Genomic DNA, 21,534 nt, shown 5'->3' on the forward strand with positions numbered 1-21,534 from the left:
TGGGTGGGGGCTGTTCCTGTAGCTTTCTGGATCTGCCTGTTGCCTGCCAACATTCTCTGCCCCTGCTCTCCAGGAAGGTAGGCACCAGAGCTGCCCAGTGTGGGAGCCAGTGTCGGGAGCTGCCTGCAGTGCAGTTGCCTGGCTCCTCCCAGGAAGCATGGCTGGTGGAGGTGGATGCTGGCTCTGCTGTCAGCCAGACCTGGGTTTGAATTTCAGCTCACCCACTTCCTTGCTCTGGGTCCTGGGCACTCATTTAACCTCTCTGAACCTCAGTTTCTCATCTGTAAATTGGGGACCAGAATCCCCCCATGCAGGGCTGCCGTGAGAGCCCACCGAGACACAGCCACATGAGGCCTTCAGTTCACTTAGCTGTCATTGAATGTTCACTATATGTGGCCCCCATTCCCCTTGCTGGGCAGGGTGAGGGTTCCAGGGTGTTTCCAGGTCAAGAGGTTACTACTGGCAGAGGGGGCTGCCCTCTGTAAGACATCTGGGGCTTTGTGAGTCAGCAAAACCCTGACTCGAAGCAAGGAGGCTCAGGGCAAGCTGTGGCCTGTGCAGGATGGGTAGACCACCTCCTATAGCGGAAAGGGAGAGGGAATGTTCATCCTGTGCACAGGGAGGTATAGGTGAGGATCAGTGAAGATCTGAGGTGGGCCGCGCCCCGGGGAGTCTAGGGCCTGGCACTGCTGTGTCCTGTCCTCCCTGTGTCTCTGTGCACTCCACCCCTCCTAGAGAGCAGGAGATGAGATGAGAGCATATTTCCTGAGCACCTACTGTGTGTTGCTTAGAGGTAAGCCTCATAGCCACTCCTCTGTAATGCAGAGGTCGTTCCCTCCCCTTTCCCACACAAGGAAACGGAGTAAGGAGCAAAAGCCAAGGCTACTGAAGTCAACTGGGAGCTACTCTAAGCTCTGCACAGTCCAGGCTTGGCCTACAGCCAAGGGCCCAGCCAGGGCCTGGACCTAGGAGGGGCCTTCCAGACCTTTCTTTTTACCCCCCAAAGAAACCACATGTTCATTAAATAATCTCCCTCCATTCTCCTGCTCCCCACCCCCACCCCAGAAACCACTAATCTACTTTCTGTCTCTATGGGTTTGTCTCCTCAGGACACTGTATAAATGGACTCACACACTATGTATGTTCCATGTAAATGGCTCATACTCCATGTACATTTCATGTAAATGGACTCACACTACATATGTTTCAAGTGAATGACTCACGTGCTATGTACATTTCATGTGAATGGACTCACACTGTGCAAGTTTCGTGTGAGTGACACACTGTACATTTCATGTGAATGACTCACACGCTATGAACATTTCATGTGATTGCCGCACACTATGTACATTTCATGTGAATGACTCATATGCTATGTACATTTCATGTGAATGACACACACTGTGTTTCATGTGAATGACTCACATGCTATGTACATTTCGTGTGAATGACTCATGCACTATGTACGTTTCATGTGAATGACTCACACTGGCATGTATTCATGTCAGTGACACTGCATTTCATGTGAGATGACTCACGCTATGTACATTTTATGTGAATGACTCACACTAGGTACATTTCATACGCATGGACCTCACTATGTATTGCTTCATGTGATTGCCCACTATACTGTGTACATTTCATGTGAATGACTTACATGCTAGACATTTCATGTGATATGACTCATTGCGCTAATGTACATTTTCGTGTAATGAGCACTGTATCATTAACATGGTACATTTCATGTGAATGACTCACACACTATGTACATTTCATGTGAACGACACACACTATGTACATTTCATGTGAATGACTCACATGCTATGTATCATGTTAATGACACTGTACGTTTCATGTGAATGACTCACGCTATGTATATTTCATGTGAATGACTTGCATACTAGTATATTTCATGTGAATGGGCTCACACTATGTGTGTTTCATGGGAATGACTCACACGCTATGTATGTTTCATGTAAATGGACTCAGACGCTATGTGGCCTTTCCTGTCTGCTTCTGTTAGCATCACGCCTACAAGATCCTTCTGTGTAGCATGTGTCAGTACTTTGTTCCTTTTATGGTGGTGAAGTAGGCATCGTTGCCCCATTTTACAGAGAGAACTGAGGCTTAGCAGTCCAGGGTCTGTCAGACTGGAAAGTGGCACGTCTGGATTCGAACTCAGGTCCACGTGACTCTGAAAATAGCTCTCTCAGCACCTTTACTGTGCTGCCTCTGGAGCCTCCCTGAGTCCTCTTCATGACAGAGGTCAGGGAGGGTACCATTCCAGAAAACCATGGAAAAGTGAGCTCCCGCATGGTGGAGCTATGGCCTGGCCACACAGCAGAAAGGCGTGGCTTAGAGGAAGCAGCTCCCTGGGGCCCTCTCCCTAGGAGGGCATGGGGGCAGTGAGCAGGTGGGAGTGCTCAGTGTGTCACTCAGACTGCTCAGCCTGCTTCTCTGACCTCTCCCTGCAGCATCCTGCTCTATGGCAGTGTGGACACTGGCACCCAGTGCCTGGCGACCTGCAGGAGCCCAGGTCTGCAGCCTGTGCTCTGCCTGCGACACAGCCCCTTCCACCTGCTCGCTGGCCTGCAGGATGGGACCCTCGCTGCCTACCCTCGGACCAGCGGTGAGGACTGGGGGGAATGGGGGAAGGGGGGCAGTCCTGGATGCCAGCTGGGTGCCAGATTCTCTACCAAGAGAGGATACAGGAGGCTGGGCAGGGATGAATTGGGAAATCTTAGTGCTGAGGATGTTGGGAGATCCCTGAGCCCCACTGGGGTTCAATGGGTGGTCCCCCATACGTGAATACTTGCTGGAATAGGGTGCTCACTACCATGTGGGCAGTGAAACCTGTTGGCAGGAGACTCTAGCGGATAAGAGAGGTACTCGTAGGTCGGAGGGACCTGGGTTCCCGTTCAGGCTTTGCCCCATGACAGCTGTATCCCTTGCTGCATGGTCTCCCTTCTTTGGTGCCTGGGGCTGTTCATGAGAATAAGGGCAGTGCCCACTGCTCATGGGTCCTGGAGGGTTAGACAACTCCATGAGGGCAAAGCACAGGGCCAGGCCCAGGGTGCACTCAGTGGAGTCAAATATTTCTGTCTGGGTTGTTTTATTGAGCCATCCCTAGCACAGGTTACGATGTCAGGAGGGCAGGAGGGCCATGTTTGGGCTGCTGTGCTCCAGGGCAGGGGTAAAGTACTTAATGCATGCATGTTATCTTAATTCGCACGCACCCCTTGAGAATTTCCTTTGCTTTACTGAGATGATGCTGACTGGGGACCGAATGCGCGTTCTCCTCAGCCATGTGGAGTGCTGTGGTCCCCATCCCCTGGGCTTGTTCAGCCCCGATGTGATGAAGGGGACTGAGCGGAGAGTGTAGCCAGCCCCCAGTCCCCTAGAAGGGGCAGAGGAGCCTGAAGGCCCATGGCGTCTCTTCTCCCCTGCCTTTTCCGCCAGCCAGGCTGTGATTGCTGCGTCATCACAGCCTGTTGCAGGGTTATAAACGGATATTTGTACTGAGCTAATTTTTTTTTTTTTTTTTGCCACTTGGCACTGTGTTAGTATTTTTAATTAGCTTTTGATAAGGCATTTATAGTTTTTAATTAAAGGGGGAAGAGGGAGGGAAAAACCCTTCTCACCGTCAGACCGAGTGTGCGTGTGAATGTAAATACGGGCTCAGATCTGCAGAGACTCATGAGGAGTTCTAGAGGGACCACTCCCGACCGGCTCCCACAGAACGCTGTGAGCCCGGCCTGTGCCGCCCTGGTGCCCTGGTCCCCAGCTTGGGTCGCCTTTGGCCTGTTCCCTCTTACTGCTCGATTCGCCAGTTTGGACACCTGGGTTGGAAGGAGGTGAGGCTGCCCTGACAAGGACCACAAACGGCAGATATGTAGAGTCGTGTATCCTAGAGGCTGGAACCCAGGGGTCCATGTTTGGATGGGTCATGTGCCCTCAGTAGGCGCTAGGGAAGGGCCTTGCTCCCAGCTGCTTCAGGTGTTTCCTTGCCTATGGCTACAGAACTTCAACTTCCGCGTGGTGTTCTCCCTGGCTGTGTGTCGGTGTGCAAATTTCCCTTTTTTATGAGGACACAGATAATATTGGATTAGGGACCTGTCCCTCTCTAGTATGAACTCATCTTAACTAATTACATCTGCAGTGACCTTACTTCCCAAGGAGGTCACATTCTGAGGTACCGGGTGCTGGGACCTTAACATACAGATGAGGGGGCACAGTTCACCCCAAAACAGGGGGCTTGGGGTCTACCCATTGGCTTCTAGCCTGGGGTTGGAGCCTGTTAGTTTGTCAGGACCAAAAGGGCCACTGGGGACCATTGAACCCCACGCCTTCATTTTCTGGATGGGAGCAGACTGTCCAGAGCCCCCTGACTGAGCTGAACCTGCACCCAGTACCCTGCCTCCCAGACTAGAGCTCTCTGCAGACATGAGGGGGCTTTGGCTTGTCCAGGTAGAGTGGAGGCCATGAGGCCTGAAGGCTGAGATTTCTACCAGCTTTCCTGCCTTGCAAACATGTGTACACCAAATGCTTACCAAGCACGTACTATATGCCATGGACACAGTGGCAAGCAAAATGGACAGACTGCCTGCCCTCATGGAGCTTACAGTCTATAGAGGGAGAGAGAATCGGTTAGTAAACAAGCAGAAGTATAAGATTATACATGGTGCCGAGGGCTCCTACGGGAAGGAATGAGCGTTGTGTGAGAGCCTCACTACCCAAGTATGGGGCGGGGTGTGCCACAAAGGCCTCCCTGAGGAGGGGGATCCTGAGGCTAAGATCTTAAGAAGTCAGGCAAGTGGAGAGTTGGGATGGTGTTCTCAGCAGAGGGAACAGTACATGCAAAGGCCTGAAGGCAGGAGAATGCTTGATCTGGTGGGGGAAGCCGGAGAGGAGGCTGTCTTGCTGGACAACTAGAAGATGAAGTGGCACTAGGCATGAGCCAGGGGCAGACAGAGCTGTTTGTGAGGGCCTCCAACTTGTCTCAGTGTGTCAGGGCGTAGAGAGGCATGTTAGAGGTGGCTGAGCACTGGGCTCCCTCTGGCTGGTAGACAGGAGGGGAGGCAGGTTGGCTGGCTGAGAGGCTGAGGCAGCCACCTGGACAGGTGAATTTGGTGGTCATGCTCTCTCTGGGTGTCCAGTTTGGCTGTGGCCAAGAGGCCCCTGAGACAGGGCTTGCCTTACCTGGTATCCCCACCCGTACCCGGTGTTATCTTTCAGAGGTGGCCCAGGCAGGCAGCTGGGTTCTCAGGACCTGCTACACCGTATGGGGTGGGTGGGATTCGCCTCCATCACCTTCTACCTGGATTACATGCAGCCGGGTCTGGAATCATCCGCCTGGTCCGTGACCAGCTGTGGGCATCAGCTTGGCCCTCATCCGGATTCACTGAGGCCTTGAATAACCCTCAGATACCCCCACCCATCCCAGCAGCAGAGCCAGGGCTTGGAACTGCACCTGCATCAAGCTGGCAGGCTCTGTATCAACCTCAGAACCCACTGTGGTGGCCCTGGTGGTGTGGAGGGTCCAGGGATTGTGAAAATCTAGACCCCTCATCTTCATCCAGACGCAGGTACTCCATGAAGTATTTGCTGGTGTTTGAAGTCACATGGTTACTGTCCTGCTGGGTTAGGCTGAGACCAAGACTGGCATTCCTGCTAAAACTGGCATTCCTGGCCATGCTTTGGCTTATTGGAGAAGGACAGGACCAGACACAAATAGGTCTGTAGGACAGAACCTACAGAACCAGTAGCTGAGAGTTGACTGTCCAGACTCCAGGGTGACCAGGCCACGTGCAGGAATGGACTGGCAGAGCTGGAGCAGCCTCAGAGTCCCACCTGCAGCTGAGAAATGGGGAAACTGAGGCGAGAGCAGTATGGCCATGGCAGTCACTCTGCTGCCCTCAGGAGCATCTGCTTGTTCTCATTCATTGTATCGCTCATTCATTTGCTCAATAAGCCAGTGCCCCTGAGGTGTCAGGTACACAGCAGGGTGCTGGGGCCCGGAGCTGAGCCAGGTGGCCACTGTCCTTGCCTGTGTGCTACCCAGGCTCTCCTGTGATACAGGGGCATTGCCAGGCCTTGGGTGGGGATGCTGGGGTATCCCTGGTTGGGCACTGGTGCCGTGGTTTGGAGTCCCCCCTTGAGGAGGTACATAGCATAATGGGTAAGGGATGGGCTGGGCATCAGGCTGCTGGGATTGAGTCCCCACTGCGAGAGGTTGGGCCTTTGCTTTGCCCCTCTAATCCTCAGTGTCCTCACCCATGAAATGGGGGTGTGGGCAGCCCCACTTCATAGAATGGCTGTGAAGGGTAGACACGGCAGTTCCCACGAATGCCACGACAGAGCCTGGAGGATTGGCGCCTCCCACGTGTCCCTTTATTACAGTCATCATCATCACAGTCACTATTTACTGTCACCCGGCAGGGGCTGCCCTTTGGGCCCCTCTCAGCTGTGATGACTCACTCTGGGACCTGCTTTCTGGCTCCAGCCCCATCTTGACCCCCTGAGGGAGACCCGGGGGCTTTCTCTGCTGCTGGCTGGGGGAGGAGGGATGCCAGTCTCCTGAAGCTGCCTTTGCTGAGACAGGACCTTCATCTCCCTTGTGCTGGCCGCGAGAGCTGGTGCCGGGCCCAGATGAATGGGCTGTCACGCAGGGGCAGGTGTGTGCGTGTGGGCCTGTGTTCCAGAATGTGTGTGCGTACCCACAGCCACTGGAGGGGAAGATGAGGAAGGGTGGAAAGTGCGGGCTGCCATCAGGCAGGGGCGGTTCTCACCAGAGCTCACAGCAACTGGGTTTGTGATCTCAGAATCATGGTGTGTGAGAGCTGGAAAGAATCTCAGAGGACCAAGTTTTGTCCTCATGGTACAGATGGGAAAACTGAGTCCCAGCAAGGGGAAGTCTCTTGTTCAGGATCCCACCATGGGCCCTCTAATCAGGGACTCCTGTCCAGTGTCCTTTATGAGCTTTTTTTTTTTTTTTTTTTTTGAGACAGAGTCTTACTCTGTCGCCCAGGCTAGAGCGCAGTGGTGTTCCACTGCAACCTCTGCCTCCCAGGTTCAAGCAATTCTCCTGCCTCAGCCTCCCAAGTAGCTGGGATTACAAGTGCCCGCCACCACGCCCAGCTAATTTTTGTATTTTTAGTAGAGACAGGGTCTCGCCATGTTGGCCAGGCTGGTCTTGAACTCCCAGCCTCAGGTGATCCACCCACCTCGGCCTCCCGAAGTGTTGGGATTACAGGTGTGAGCCACCGTACCTGGCCTTTGTGAGCTTTTTGATCTAACAGTATTAGCATTATTAAATTTCATCACAGTTCATCATTCTGCCCTGGAGTCAGGACTTCTTAGAGGATTTCTGGAGACTCCCCGCAAATGCAGGAACAGCATTCGTGTAGTCCTCAGGGTTTGACCCTAGCTCCTACCCTAGGCTGCCACAACGAGGCTCTGTTCCAGGGGAGTGGATGCAAGGGCTCCGGTGGCTATCGCTGCTGGATAGAGCCTCCCTTTCCAGTTTTGGGAGGTGTTTCCTCACCATCCCTAGCTGCTTTGTCCCTGGGAGGGGTCCCAGCCCCCATCTCAGCCATAGCAGCCTAATGAGACGCCGGCTTCCAGCCACGAACACTACTCACCTCTGGCCACTGGGGGGTGCTCAAAGCCTTGCATTTTCTTGGCTCTAGCCCTGGTGGAGGCCTGGCCGCCTTCAGGTCACTCACCCCTCCTGGACACCAGGCCCAGCTGCACAGCCCTTCAGAAACCTGAGAGGGCAGTGTGGTTGGAGAAGCAGGCCAGGCCCAGAGTCAGACAGAGCCAAGTTCAAAACCCATTGTGCAAGGTCTTAGCTCCACAGGTCACTGCTGTCACGTTGGTTAAGTGGATTCAACACTTGCTTCCACACACTGTTGTGTTGTGGCAAATGACATCAAACAGTAAGAGCCACGAGCATAGACTCCTTTGTAGCTGAGTGAATTGGGGTAGTTATTTAAATTCACTGTGTCTCAGTTGTCTCTGTTATGAACAGGGATAATAATAGTATCTACCACACAGGCTTGCTGGGAGTTAAGGAAGTAATTCAAGGAGGGAGGGCCTGGTGTGCAGATACAGAACGCTATGTAAGAACTGCTGTCAAGGCCTCTGACTGTGTGCCCAGATAAATATTCTTGCATATTTTATTGATTCCCTGCAACATCCGGAGAAGTGCAGGTGTGGTTATCATGCCCAGTGTGCAGATGAGGGAAACTGAGGTCCAGAGAGGCGAAGCCCCCTGTCCAAGTTCACACAGAAGCTCTGGGGCTGAGGACTGCCCTGCTCTGACTGCTTCCCTTGTGCTCACGCTGGCTGGCTGGGCAGAGCGCTCTGTGTGCCTGGAAGTCGAGGGGAGTCCTTGTTCCTCTGCCTCTTAGCTGAGCTTGGAGTCTGCCCATTTTAAGTAGGGCGTGAGGGCAGAAGGGGAACCTGTTTTATAGATGGGAAAGAGGAGGGGAGGGAGGGAAAACTGGGACCAGGCAAAGCATGGGATAGGACAGGGAAGGATGGGGAGGGGGTGGGAATCTAGTTTGGCTCTTCTGACCACACCCCAGCAGTGGCTTCCATCACGTACCCTGGGGCCCTTCCAGCTTTGGAGACAGCTGTGCCCCATCGTGCCACCAAGCAGCTGGCTCAGAGGGGAAGGGTCTACCTGTGATGGGCTGCTCTGTATCAGGGACCCAGCGGAGGGCAGGTGAGGTAGCAGGGCATTGTGAAGCTCACAGCTAGCTGTGTCCTGTCTCTCAGTCCCCTGTCACTGCTGCCTATCTCTCCAGAGTGTGCCATGGCCCAGGCTGCTCCAGGCTGGGCCCCAGCTTCCCCTTCAACTCCCTTTACCTACCTGGTACCCTGACAAGACAGGGCAGCCACTAGGGTTCTGTGTGGCATCAGGTGTGACTTCTGAGAAAAAAACAATCTTGGCACACACTGCTTGGTTGCCAGAGAAAATGGTTCTTGGGTGAGCTCGGCATCCCGGGGGAGGGGAGGACCTGGCTTGGGCCAGACTCCTAGGTCTGTTTGGTTTTCAGGGATGACAGACTGGAGATTTATTGTCTCTCAGAACATCCTCTGGATCAGGCACGGTGGCTCATGCCTGTAATCCCAGAACTTTGGGAGGCCGAGGCAGGTGGATCACTTGAGGTCAGGATTTCGAGACCAGCCTGGCCAACATGGCGAAACCCTGTGTCTACTTTAAATTAACTGGGCATGGTGGTGGGCACCTATAATCTCAGTTACTTCGGAGGCTGAGGCAAGAGAATCGCTGGAATCCGGGGAGGCAGAGCGTGCAGTGAGCCAAGATTGTGCCACTGCAATCCAGCCTGGGAGACAGAGCAAGACTCTGTCTCAAAGAAAAAAGAAACGAACAAACAAAAAGCACCCTCTACCTCACCTGGTGGCAGTGGTGTTTCTGGAGGAGGAAGAGATCTTGGTAAATTTGACAGAAGTGCCTTGGAGTCGGCCAAAAGATTCATGAGAAGTCAAGATTCAGTCTGGATAAGCTATAGCATTGGAAAAGTCTTCAGAGACAATCTTGTCAACTCCTCACCCTGTTTTACACATGGGGAAACTGAGGCCTCTTGAAGGGTAGAGATGTGCTCAAGGTCCTTAGCAAGTTAGTCATAGCAGCACCAGGGCTAGACCCCAAGTCTCCCGACTCTGGGTCCAGGACACTTTCCACCATATCATGCTGCCTCTTCTGAGAAGCCTCCCGGATTTCCCCCGGGGCAGAATTAGCTCCGTCCATCTCAGCAGTTCTCAAGACCCTTGTGCAGGCCTGCTCATTTGTGCTTGGCGTGTCATGTGATAACTGTTGATTAACCTGTTGGTTGCTCTGACCAGTGAAGGGCTTCCTTGAGGGTGGGGCCTGTGTCTGACTCCTTTCTGTCTTCCCAACACCCAGTGCATGGCCTGGTGTGGAGTAGGTGCTTACTACACGAATGGGAGAGAGGGGAAGAGAGAGAGAGGCAGGGAAGGGAAGGGGGAAAGAGAATGGAGGGAGGGAGGAAGGAAAGGACGAATCTGAGAGTAGGTGTGGCCAGGTGTGGGAAATGAATGGTGGGAGTCGGAGGCAGATGGGGACAGCCACCATCCAGCTGGATGGAGAGAGAAAGGCCCTGGAGTGCAGGGAGAGGGTGTGTGGGGCCCCGCTGAGCCCCCCTGCTGCTGGCCTGCGTTCCTGGGGGACCTGCTTGCCACTCCTGGCCCCGACCTGCCTCCCCTCTCTCCCTGCAGGAGGTGTCCTGTGGGACCTGGAGAGCCCTCCTGTGTGCCTGACTGTGGGACCTGGGCCTGTCCGCACCCTGTTGAGCCTGGAGGATGCTGTGTGGGCCAGCTGTGGGCCCCGGGTCACTGTCCTGGAAGCCACCACCCTCCAGCCTCAGGTACTGCCCTATCCTTTGGCTTGTGGCCCTGGAGGCCTGCCTCCCTTTTGCTGACCCTTTCTTACGTCCACCCCGGCACTGCTTTCAGCTCCCAGTAGCATCTCAGGGATCAATTGGGCAGAGTTTGTCTGGAAGCAGAGGGGGCCAAGGTCCCAATTGGGCCTGACCTCTTCCTCTGCCACACATCGCCAAGGCTACCAAGAACAGAAAGCGCCCAGCCGCAGTGCACTGTGGCCTGGATCCTGAGTTGTGTTGGTTGCTGCTTGTGGAAGTGGGACTGGGGTCCCTGTCCTTGGACTGATACCCAGGACTTGTACCCATGGAGCCCAGGCCATGCTGAGGGTATGGCCAGGGTGGATACAGCCATCCGCTGGGCTCTTCAAACCACATGGAGGGAGAGGCTGCCTGGGTCCTGCATTGCCCTGTTTCCAGCACCATCCATGCCTTGGCCCCCAGGATGAGGGACTGGTCTGGGGGACTTGTCCCTGGCTCAGCCTAGGCCCATGCCTGTCTCTGACCAACAGCACTGCCCGCTTACCTGACCACACCTGCAGTCCATCCTGGGCGGGAGACTCAGCATGGTTCCCCAAGAGGCATTTTGGTGATGTTTGATTTGTTTGGACTATCAATTGCGATGAGTCGCCACCTGGCCTGGAGTGGAACCCTCCCAGGGTGCTTCCTCATGAGGGGTGGTCTTTATTTGCCTATCTAGTTCTCTGTCATGCAGCCGTGAATCAGCTACTCAACAGTAGAAACACTAAGTGGAGTCCTGGGATCTTAAGAGCACAGATAATCAGGGCTGGGCTCCAGATGACACAACTCTCATTTGACAAAGGGGAAAACTGAGGCACGGGGCCTTACGAATGAGCTCTGAGACTGGAGGCTGAGTCTTGGGGATGCGGCCCGCCTCTTTCCCTGGCTTGCTGGAGCCAGACCAACCAGATCATCTTTCAGTTCTGCGCCTTACACCTGGGCGCCTCTGTGCTGGCCCCCGGGGAGCACGAGGCTTCTAGTCTGTAATGGGAATAAGTGTCCCATTCCTGGAATCCTTTTCCTTACTGTATGAGTCAGGGTTCTCCAGAGGAACAGAACCAATGAGGCATATGTGAGTGTGTGTATGTGCATGTATATGTATACACATGTACATAGGAAGAGATTCATTCACAGAGAGTCGGCTCATGGGGTGGTGGAGGCAGCGAAGCCCCAGCATCTGTGGACAGCACGCTGGAGACCCAGGCAAGCTGCCGGCGTAGTTCAGTGTGAATACGGAGGCCGGGAAACCTGCCAGCTGGTGGTGTGCCTTCCGGTTCAGAAGCTGGCAGACCTGAGACCTCAAAAGAGCTGATACTTCAGCGTGATTCTGAAGGCAGGAAAGAACCAGTGGAAGGTAGTCAGGCAGGGAGCGAATTCTCCCCTCTCAGCCTTTTCCATTCAGGCTTCAGCAGATTGGGTGAGGCCCGCCCACACTGGGAGGGCCTTGTGCATGACTAAGCCTACCATTCAGATGCTAATCTCATCCGGAGACACCCTGACAGACACACCCAGAGCCACGTTTAACCACATATCTGGGCTCCCGTGGCCCAGTCAAGTTGAAACATAAAATCAGCTCTCTCTCAAGGAGTAAGATGATGCTTGGGAGCTGTGGTACCCGGCCAGTGCCAGCCTGGGAGATAACTGATCAGTGGCTCTTCCTGGGTGCTGGGAAGGGGAGGTGGAGTTACCCAGCCCAGCTCCTTAGACAGGAGGGAGAGGCAGCGCCATGTGCAGGACCAGCGGGTGAGCTTTTGCTCCTTTGAGGAGCAGGGGCCTGGGGGCTGTTGGTGATTCTTGGGCCGGGTACCCTTCCTGGGCAGCATGAGCTCCAACCTCATGTCCTGGACTCATGCCAGGACCTGGAACTGAGGACCTTTGACCTCACTGGTACTACAGGGCTGGGCCAAGGGCCAGTGAGACACCAACAGGAGGGAAAACTGCTGCCTTGGCTTTCCCGGTTCCTCGGTCCCCTTTCTCCCCCAAGAACAGCTGGAGCAACTGTAGCTGCAGATTCCTTTCCCAATCCCTGGTTCACGCTGGGGGGCTTCCTGCTCTACCCCCAGCCCACCCCACCCCATCCCTTTCCAGCCCCTGGTTCATGCTGGGGGGCTTCCTGCTATCCCCCAAGCCCACCCCACCCCATCTCTTTCCTCCAAGGGCCTTGCACTTCCTCGGCCTTCTGAGAGGAAGGTGAGCAAGGAGAACTAGCTTTCCCCGGTCCTTTCGGGTCCCCTGAGCCATCTGGGTCTCAAGCCAGGAAGAAGGACATGTCTGACCCCTTGGCCTGCCTCTCCCAGCAGCCCCCAGGTGTCTCAGCACTGTCCTCACAGCAAGTCTGACTGCTCTGCCAGCGGTGTCCTGTGGACCCCCTGGCACAGGGTCTGACTCAACCCACGAGAATACTGGTGGACAGGTGCTCGGCCTGTAGGCCTAGTGTGCTGGGCACCCATTTAGGGCAGTGGTGTGAGAGGGAAGGGAGGCCCAGCCTGCTCTGGGGACCTCCAATCTGTTGGGGGAGACCCAACCCTTGGGGCAACCTTCAGTCTGATGTGGAAGACACAGTCTGTCTTTGGAGTGGGGGCTTCAGTCTGGGGGGAGAGACACAGCCTGCCCTTGGAGGGCCTCCAGTCTCATGGAGGAGGCACAGCCTGCCTTTTGAGGGCCTCTAGTCTGATGAGGGGGACCCAGCCCCTGTTCTCAATACTGGGGGAGCAGGGCCTGAGACAGGAAGAAGCCGAGAGCAGAGAGAGAAGGGAATGAGAGGGTGCAAGCCCTCAGCCCCCTGTTGGCCAGAGGACATTCTCAGTGCTGCCAGTAGGAGAACTGGGACGCACCAGGTAGGAGGCAGCTCAGGAAACAGGAGGCAGGGTGAACTAAGAGGCGTTTTCAAGGAAGAATCTTTTGATGACGGGATCTGGAGGGAGGGGAATCCAGAAACTACAGGCAGGGGCCTGCAAGAGCAGAGAAGCGACTGCCGGCTGCTGGCGGGGGAGATGTGAGTGGCAGGGCCCCAGGGCACAGAGCTGCCCCTGTGAGCTGGGCCTGTGGAGCTCCTCCCAGGCTCTCCTGGCAGCTCAGGAGCACTTGAGACTTCAGGAGTGGGGAGGACTGGGGAGGCATCATTGAAGACAGCAGCCCCCCACCTGTGTCCCGGCCACTTCCAACTCTGGGTAGCTGGCACCCTACCCCCTTAGACGTGTGCAGTTGGAGAGCAGGCTGCTTCAGACGGGACCCTAGCTGTGCCCCTGCCAAGCTATGCAACCTTGAATAAGACATGGAGCCTTCCTGGGCCTCAGTTATTTCATCTGTAAAATGGAATGGTAACAGTACCAGTGGGGAGTTAGCAGGAGGACAAACTGAGGACATTCAAGTGAAAGGGGGAGGGCTGGATGAACATTATTTGCTGTCATTGTAATAATTCACCCATCTTAAATCTGCATTGCTGTGTATGTTGCTGATTTGGAAAATCAAGCTGCTCCCGGGATCGGTGTCGTCAGTGGGTGTGGGGCGTGGAGCCCACACTGCAGGTCTGCCATCCTCTCGCCTCACTAGAAGACAGCCTTCCTCCTGCCAACAGCCGTCCAGGAGCATGGGACAGATGGTGAAGGGAAGGACAGGGGCCCGGGTCAGGCCCTGCCTGGCTCTCACCTGTTTTTGCCCCTTGCCAGCCATAGTGCAGTCCACTCCTAGCCCACAGAGCTCAGCTCTGGCGTGACCATCCCTGGGGCCCCAGTGGCCACCAGGCTATAGCCTGAGGCTGTGATTAAAGATTAGTTCTGGATCAGTTGCTCTAAAGAAGGGTCTTTAGACCCTTAGATCAATATGGCCTTTCACCTGCTTTTCACACCTCAGGGGACATCAGGAGGGCTGCTGACTGGAGGGAGGTGAGATGGAGTAAGGGGTGGCCAGGGAGCCCCTGCAGCAGAGGCCAGCACGCGCCCCTGTCTACAACCAGGAAAATGGAAAAGTTTCTGTTCGCTGCGCGGTGCGGGCAGCTTGCCTTCAGTACATACAATCATTCGGCACAGTAACCAGGTGATCGCCATGCATATTTAATAAAGCCATGCTCCTGCTGCTTGGAATACAGGGGAAGCCGGCTCCACCTTGGTGCTGGAGATCTGGAAATGGCTCCGTCTGGTTGCTGTTAACGACTGCTTGACCTGCTCCTGGGCTGCCCAGCTCCATGCTCACCACAGTTGCCACTGCATGGCCAGCCAGGCCTGGGGGAGCCGCCTGAAGCCTGGGCTGCTGCTGCTCTCTCACTGGCTGTGGTCTCATATGTGTGCCTAGGGCTCAGCACCTGTGGGCTGTGCCTCGCATGAGACGTCTGCAGCAGAACGCCTACCTTCAGAGGAAGGGCGTTCCTTGCTGGCAGCCAAGTGGCAGAATCTGCCCTAGGCTTGAGAAAACCCCCTATGGGATTTGAGATTCTTGGAGCTGTTCAGTGTTCCAAGCCAGGAGACTCAGGCATGTGTTTTGGCCGAGGGTATGGCTGGCATGGCCCAGGACCAAATGTGAAAACACAGGGGCTTAATCTAGGACTATGTTACCTCTAAGGGGCTTTTCTGATTCCTTCCACCCTCAGGAAGTAATCCAAACCAATGTATATTGAGCAATTCCTTTGGACCAGAAATAAGTTTTGCACTTTTCCTGTAGGATCTTATTTAATCCTCAAATCACGCTTTTGGATGAATACTATTATTCCCACTTTACAGATGAAACAGAGGCACAGAGAGGTTAAGTAACTTGCCCAAGGTCACACAGCTAGAAGAGGCAGGGTTGGGATTTGAACACAGACATTCTGAGTCTTAACCCCTGTGCTTAACCCATCCACCTTGGTAGGCAGAAGGCTCAGTTTCCTTTGGACTGCCTGGGCCCCCGAAGCTTTCTGTCCATGTCAGATATAACTCCCCTCTTGTTTCCATGACGCCTTCTGGGCTGAGGACTGTGTTGTGTTCATCTTTGTTTCCACAGTGCCTGGATCACTGGCACCTAGCAGGGGCTCCCAATTCCAGGCCTTCTGTGTGAGGTGCTGGAGGCACAGAAATGAGCAAGGTGGGCTCAGCAGTCCAGGAGCTCGGAGTCCAGTGTGCAGAGACAGAGCTGGGACTGTCAGCTTCTGCCCAGTGTTATGAGACCAGGGACAGGGAAAGCCCAGGGTAGGCAGGATCCCGGGGGAGGCGAGAGGGGTGCCACACCCAGCCGGAGGCAGGACAGGAGCAGGAGACAGTTGTCTGGAGGTCAGGATCCCCGAGCTCAGCTATGCAGGTGAGTTGGTGTGCGACTATGAAGGAAGGGGGGAAGTGATGTTCTGGCCAGAAGAAAGCACCACGAGCAACGCCCAGGCCAGAGGCAGCCTTCGAGTGGCCAGATGGCCTCCAGGGGTGGGGCGCCTGAGCTGAGGACTGCCTCCCTGAGGCCCACATGGCCTGGACTCTGCGCTTTGTCCACCTGGTCCCTGCCGGGCCGCCTTGACCTGTTTCATGCCACCATCCCCTGCAGAGCTGGCACCCGCGGTCTGTCTGTGGGTTTTACGCTTGCCCACCAACTGCTTATTCAGCTCCTTGATCCCAGCAGAGGCAGAAGTGAGGCCTGGTAAATAATAATGTCGCTCACCAGGGCCCGTGTCAACACCGCGTCCTCTGCGTTCATGATCTAGATCACACCGCCTTCAAAGACTAATCCAGTCGTCTGGAGTTCATTTTAACCGATCGCTGGAGGGGGAAGCCGGCTGTGGGATGATTGTTGCATCTTAATTTAAAAAAACTTATTGGGAACAGGCTGATAGCACGCCTGAGGCACACAGGGTGTGCTCTGCTGCATGGAGGGCCGGTGCCCTGCAAGGCTGCTCCCTGACAAGGTGTGGGCTGGGGTCTCTGCCACCCTGGCCTGTGGGAGGACAACAGTAGTGACAGGGTGGGGCGTTGGGGACCCAGCTGGGCTGTGAATATACATTATGCTATTGGATCTCCTCAAGGCTGAGGAGTGACCCGCTGGGCCCATTTTATAGATGGGGATGTGGACTAGAAGCCAGGCCCTTTTGCTTTCAGTCTGCAGCCATGCTGGCCCTTTCCCACCACCAGGCCAAGCTCCTTCCCACCACCAGGCCTTCACCTCTGTTCCCTCTGCCTGGAGCACTGCTCCCCTCCTGTGTGGCTCCTCTGTAGCTTGGTCTCGGCTTAACTGCCGCCTCATCAGTGAAGCCACCCTGACTGCTCCAGCTGAGTCATTACTACCCCTTTATGGTCTCAGCACATCACCCGGCTTTATTGTCTTCCGAGTGTTGGTCACTTTCTGCAATTATCTCCTTGAATGCAGTTGTCCATCTGCACCACTGGGATGTAAGCACCATGGAAACGGCGCCTCACTGCCTTGTTAACCAGTGAGTCCCAGGGCCGGGCACGGTGCAGCCTCTCAGCCAGTTAGGGGTGAGTGTGCTGGCACCTTCCTCCTCCACGGTGGAGCTGCCTCTGCAGGGCGGTCGCAGGGCTCTCGCAGGACTCTGCAGGAAGGTGAGAGTTGGGGGTTAGGCATTCCTTCTGCGCTGGGGCAGTTAGGGAAGTGTCCTGGGAGAACTGTGCCTTCAAGGAAGTAGGGCAGGGAGGCCCCTCCCAAGAGAGGGGAGGGAGGAATTCATAGAAGGGGCTTGTCCAGAGGGTCTGTGGCCAGTGGGGATAGTCCCTGCCTGGATGGCAGCCAGGGACAGATGGACAACTGTGTCACTCGAGGGTGAGAACCCTGCCTGGACCTGCCCCCACTCCAGCCTTGCGGTGTTTCTATGGCAACCCCCTTCCCCCAAGCAGATTTTCAGCCTTCCTGGTGCAGTTCCAAGAAGCGCAGGCCTGGGTCCTGCCTGGAAAGTGCTGGAACTCGGGGCAGGTGGCAGCATTTGGACCCCAGGCCCGGCTCCTGCCTTGCACGGCTGTGGTGGGGTTAACTGGGGTAGCCCCTCCCCCATTAGACCCGGGCTTCCCATTCTTGGAGAAGCCTGTCTGGACCATTTCACCTCCTACACACACCACAGCTATGTGCTGACATCCTGGGGCCGGTTATGGGATTAACCAGACCGAAGCTGAGTAGGGTGGGACAGGGCCTGACTGGCTCCCATTGTTACCATCGTATCCCCGTGGCCCAAGGCCAGGTCTGACACAGAGCAGGTGCTCAGTAAAGGGTGGTTAAGGCCAGAAGGGCAGCCCTTAAGGAGATGGGCTCTGTCTGTGGTGTTTCCCCAAGTGTGGTGGGGGCATTGCGGAACAGCTGACCGGCTTGGTTTTTACCACCTTCGGAGCATGAAGGTGCTTCGTGAAGTGTGTGCTGTCAGCAATCTGCTTTGCGGCTGACGCCTCCTGCTGGTACCTCTGCACTGGTCTCTCATACCGGCACTCATGCTTTTTGTCCCTAAGCATGACAGAGAAGAAACTTCTCTGGGCTCCTGGACACCAACAACCCTTGATTTCCTCTGCCCACCCCCCCCAACCCCAGCCGCCTTCCCCACCCTTAATTTTCATGTTTAGTGCCTAAACTTAGTTTGCATGTATTAGCTGTTGTAAATCTATCATACCAGTGTGACGTGGCATGAATAATGCATCACTGGGCTGTATTAGTTTTCTGTCTCCTATCTTATTTATGACACGAAACGGGTGGGAATTTGCAGAAGAGAAATCCAGGCGCAGGGCTTCTTGGGTAATGGTATGCAAATTAGCGTGAGGGTGAAAACATGCACCAGGCCCTCCCGGTGCCCAGGAGCTGCCGAGGAGGAGCGCCCGGGGTCTGGGCCCACCGCCAGTGCGTGCAGGGTCTCACGTCCTATCACTGCGTGGAGTCAGCTCTGCTCGGCAGTTTGTCTTAATTTTTTTTGTTAATGTGTGTGTCATTGTGGTTGTCACCCTGTTATGTTTTTTAAATTAAAAGTTGGCAAGCAAAACTTGAGAAATGGATTTTCTAAAGATTGTGGAGACTTCCCAGGGGGCTCCGACAAGAACAAGTTCACGAGGAAGGCGAGCGTTTTCCAGCATCATGAAGGCTTGAAGCTAGATGTTCAGAAGGACTCCCTTTCAGGAAGTGTGTGACACATGGGAGGTGGGGGTGGGTTTGGGACCCCATAGGGCCTTGCTCCTTGGAGGGGTCAGAAATAAGTTGGTTGGTTGCAAAGTCGGGCCCAGAGAGGGTACAGAGCATGTCAGGGCATGTCTTGTGGGGCAGTAGATGGCTGAGGGTCAGCCTCCAGGCCCCTCTCTCCTCACCTGGAGGAGCTCAGATCTTTCCTGTGTCGAGCACTTGGTTTCCCCCCAACCAGAAGATTTAGGTGATGAAAAGATTTCGTGATTTTAAAAACAAGTTGGGAGCTGATGGCTCAGGGAACAGGCTTCACGACACCTGACCTGGAGCAGGACGGAAGCTGGAGGAGAAAGGTAGCCGGTACAGGGAAGGCGGACGAACAGACATCGTGGAGAGGACATATGGGACGGGAGGTGAGGAAGGGGTGCTGGCACAGCAGGGGCAGTCTTGTCCTTGTGAGTCACCCCCCAGTCTTAGCTGGCAGTAGCCAGCCCCTGATCCTCGCCTCCCCTCCACTCCGTGTGTCTCTTCCACATCCCCCTCCCCTCTGAGCCCATCAACAGGGAGAGGGGGAGGGTAGATGTCCAAGGGGCAACTGCCCAGTCCTTCTGAAACTTGGCAAGGAACAAATAGAGCCATGGACGTGGGTCTGCTGAATGTCAGCCACTAGGCTGAGGGCTTAACGCAGTGGAGGCCAGGCCCTGGGTGTCATTAGGGAGGCTCCCTCCCGGGGTGGTTGGGAAGAATGAATGAGGTCACACTTGCAGAGGGTGTAGGTTAGTGCCTAATGCACACTCAGGCAGAGTGGCTGCTAAGCAATGGTCCTCTGTGAGCCTGGCAGCCGGGTTGCAGGGAGGGTCCACAGCAGGCAACCTCTGCAGGAGACATTCCTGGCTGCCCCTGCATACCTTGTCTGAGTGGGCTTGGATGATGGTCAGTGCAGGCTCAGGGGCTGGGTTGGCTGGCCTTTCCACTGATGACCTCAGTTTCCTTCCTGTAAAATGGGGAATAATTATAGAACCTGCCCCAGGACTAAGCAGCTCCGTGTACATGCAGATCCCATGGCTGTGCCTGGTGGGAGGAAGCACCACATGTCAGTTGTTGTGTCATTGTGGTCACAGGACTTGCTCAGGGTGCCCGGGACCACACAGTGGTGGAGCCAGGTTCTCAGGATGCCTCTGATTTTGAAGCCCCCACCTTGTCTGCCGTCCTCTGCCTCGTCGGCCCTGTATTCCACTGGGTCTTGTGGGTGTGCTCTGCCCACACCGTCCTCCCTCCAGATGGCAAAATATCTGTGAGCAGGGCCAGGGTCTCATTCTCTCTGGATTGTCCTGAAGTGCAAGTGCAGGCATTGACTTGGCTTCTTTCTCTCCTTCGCTTTCATTCTCCCCCAAATCTCCCTTTTTTCCCACGCCAGCTCTTCCCTTCTGCCTGACTCTGAGCCTTCCAGGGCTCCAGCTACCCTTGGCCCATAGTGTTCACACGACTAGTGGGCCCTGATGGGGGTTGCTGACCACAGGTGAAGACCGGGCTCTTGGCTTCTCCCAGGTACCTGGGGAGAGAAGGGAGCTTCATAGAGTGGGTGGTGACACCAGCCCAGTGACAGCACAGGTCCTGCAGAGCAGGTGCCCCAATGAGGAAGCCTCACCCACAGGAGAGGATGCAGGTCAGCCCCATACATGTGCCCAGCCATGGGGCAGACACACCTGCCACTCATCCGAGGAGCCCAGGAAGGAACCCAGGAGGGGAGTGAGAGCGGGACTGGTGGTGGGCCAGGCTCCCTGGAGGGCATTCAGCGGGAGGGCCCCTGAGAAGTGTGAGCTGATGCCTGTGCATGCGTGTGAGAGGGAGGGAAATTGGTCAGTTATATTAATATAGTCACATGCTGCGTAGTGACTTTCAGTCAACAACAGAGCACACGTATTATGATGGTCCCTTACGATTACAATACCGCATTTTAATGTACCTTTTCTATGTTTAGATATGTTCAGATTCGCAAATACCATTGTGTTACAGTTGCCTGCAGTGTTCAGTACAGTCTCATGCTGTACAGGTGTGGGGCCTAGGAGCAACAGGCTGTACAGCATAACCTAGGTGTGCAGTAGGCTTTACCACCTAGATTTGTGTAAGCTCACTCTATGATCAGATGGCAAAATTGCCTAATGGTGCCTTTCTCAGAACAGCATTATTCCTGTCATTAAGCAACACGTGTCTGTATCATATAAGTTCTTGACTGTGGCTTGAGTCTTTTGCGCAGTGTCCACTTGGGAGCTGGGGCTCTGAACAAGCCTGGAAACCCCAACTCTCCCACTCCCCCTTCCCAGCCCTACCTGTTCTGGGCTGGTCCCAGCTTTGTCTTGGTCACATCACTTCTGACCTTTCATGCAGCCACCACTGCCCAGCAGTCTTGGATGGGGATTTACCTGTGGAAACTGAGAACCATCCTTCTCTGCAGTTCTCACAGCCTATGTGGGAAGCAGGGCAACCACCTTGGCTGAGCCATCCCTCCCTGTGGCCTCCCCACCACCCCCGCACTTCATCAAGGGGAACCTAGAGTCTCAGCCTTAAGATGTTGGTGATGTGCCCTCTGACTAAGCACGGGCAAATGGGTGCTGAGCAGATACTATGCAGGTATGGGTGCAGGTGTGGGTGCAGGTGTGGGTGCAGGTTGTGTGTAGGTGTGGGTGCAGGTGTGGGTGCAGTTGTGGGTACAGGTGTGTGTTCAGGTGTAGGTGCAGGCATGGGTGCAGGCATGGGTGCAGGTGTGGGTACAGGTGTGTGTTCAGGTATGGGTGCGGGCATGGGTGCAGGCATGGATGCAGGTGTGGGTGCAGGTTTGTGTGCAGGTGTAGGTGCGGGCATGGGTGCAGGTGTGGGTGCAGGTGTGGATGCAGGTTTGTGTGCAGGTGTAGGTGCGGGCATGGGTGCAGGTGTGGATGCAGGTGTGGGTGCAGGTGTGGGTGCAGGTTTGTGTGCAGGTGTAGGTGCAGGCATGGGTGCAGGCGTGGGTGCAGGTGTGGGTGCAGGT

The 21,534-nt window shown here is 55.2% G+C and overlaps 1 protein-coding gene across 13 annotated transcripts in view; it reads left to right on the forward strand.

The window, feature by feature from the left end:
• The window catches only part of ARHGEF10L (Rho guanine nucleotide exchange factor 10 like), a 182,103-nt gene that overhangs the window by 138,799 nt on the left and 21,770 nt on the right, over window positions 1-21,534 (forward strand). For all 13 annotated transcript variants that reach the window (XM_017852046.1, XM_017852048.1, XM_017852050.1 and 10 more), the window contains 2 exons: window positions 2,475-2,629; window positions 10,267-10,415. In XM_017852046.1, the coding sequence (XP_017707535.1) occupies window positions 2,475-2,629; window positions 10,267-10,415 (304 nt within the window). The remainder of the gene's footprint in view (window positions 1-2,474; window positions 2,630-10,266; window positions 10,416-21,534) is intronic.

The sequence above is a fragment of the Rhinopithecus bieti genome, unplaced genomic scaffold (assembly GCF_001698545.2).
Source record: "Rhinopithecus bieti isolate Rb0 unplaced genomic scaffold, ASM169854v2 scaffold_33652, whole genome shotgun sequence".
Taxonomy (NCBI): domain Eukaryota; kingdom Metazoa; phylum Chordata; class Mammalia; order Primates; family Cercopithecidae; genus Rhinopithecus; species Rhinopithecus bieti.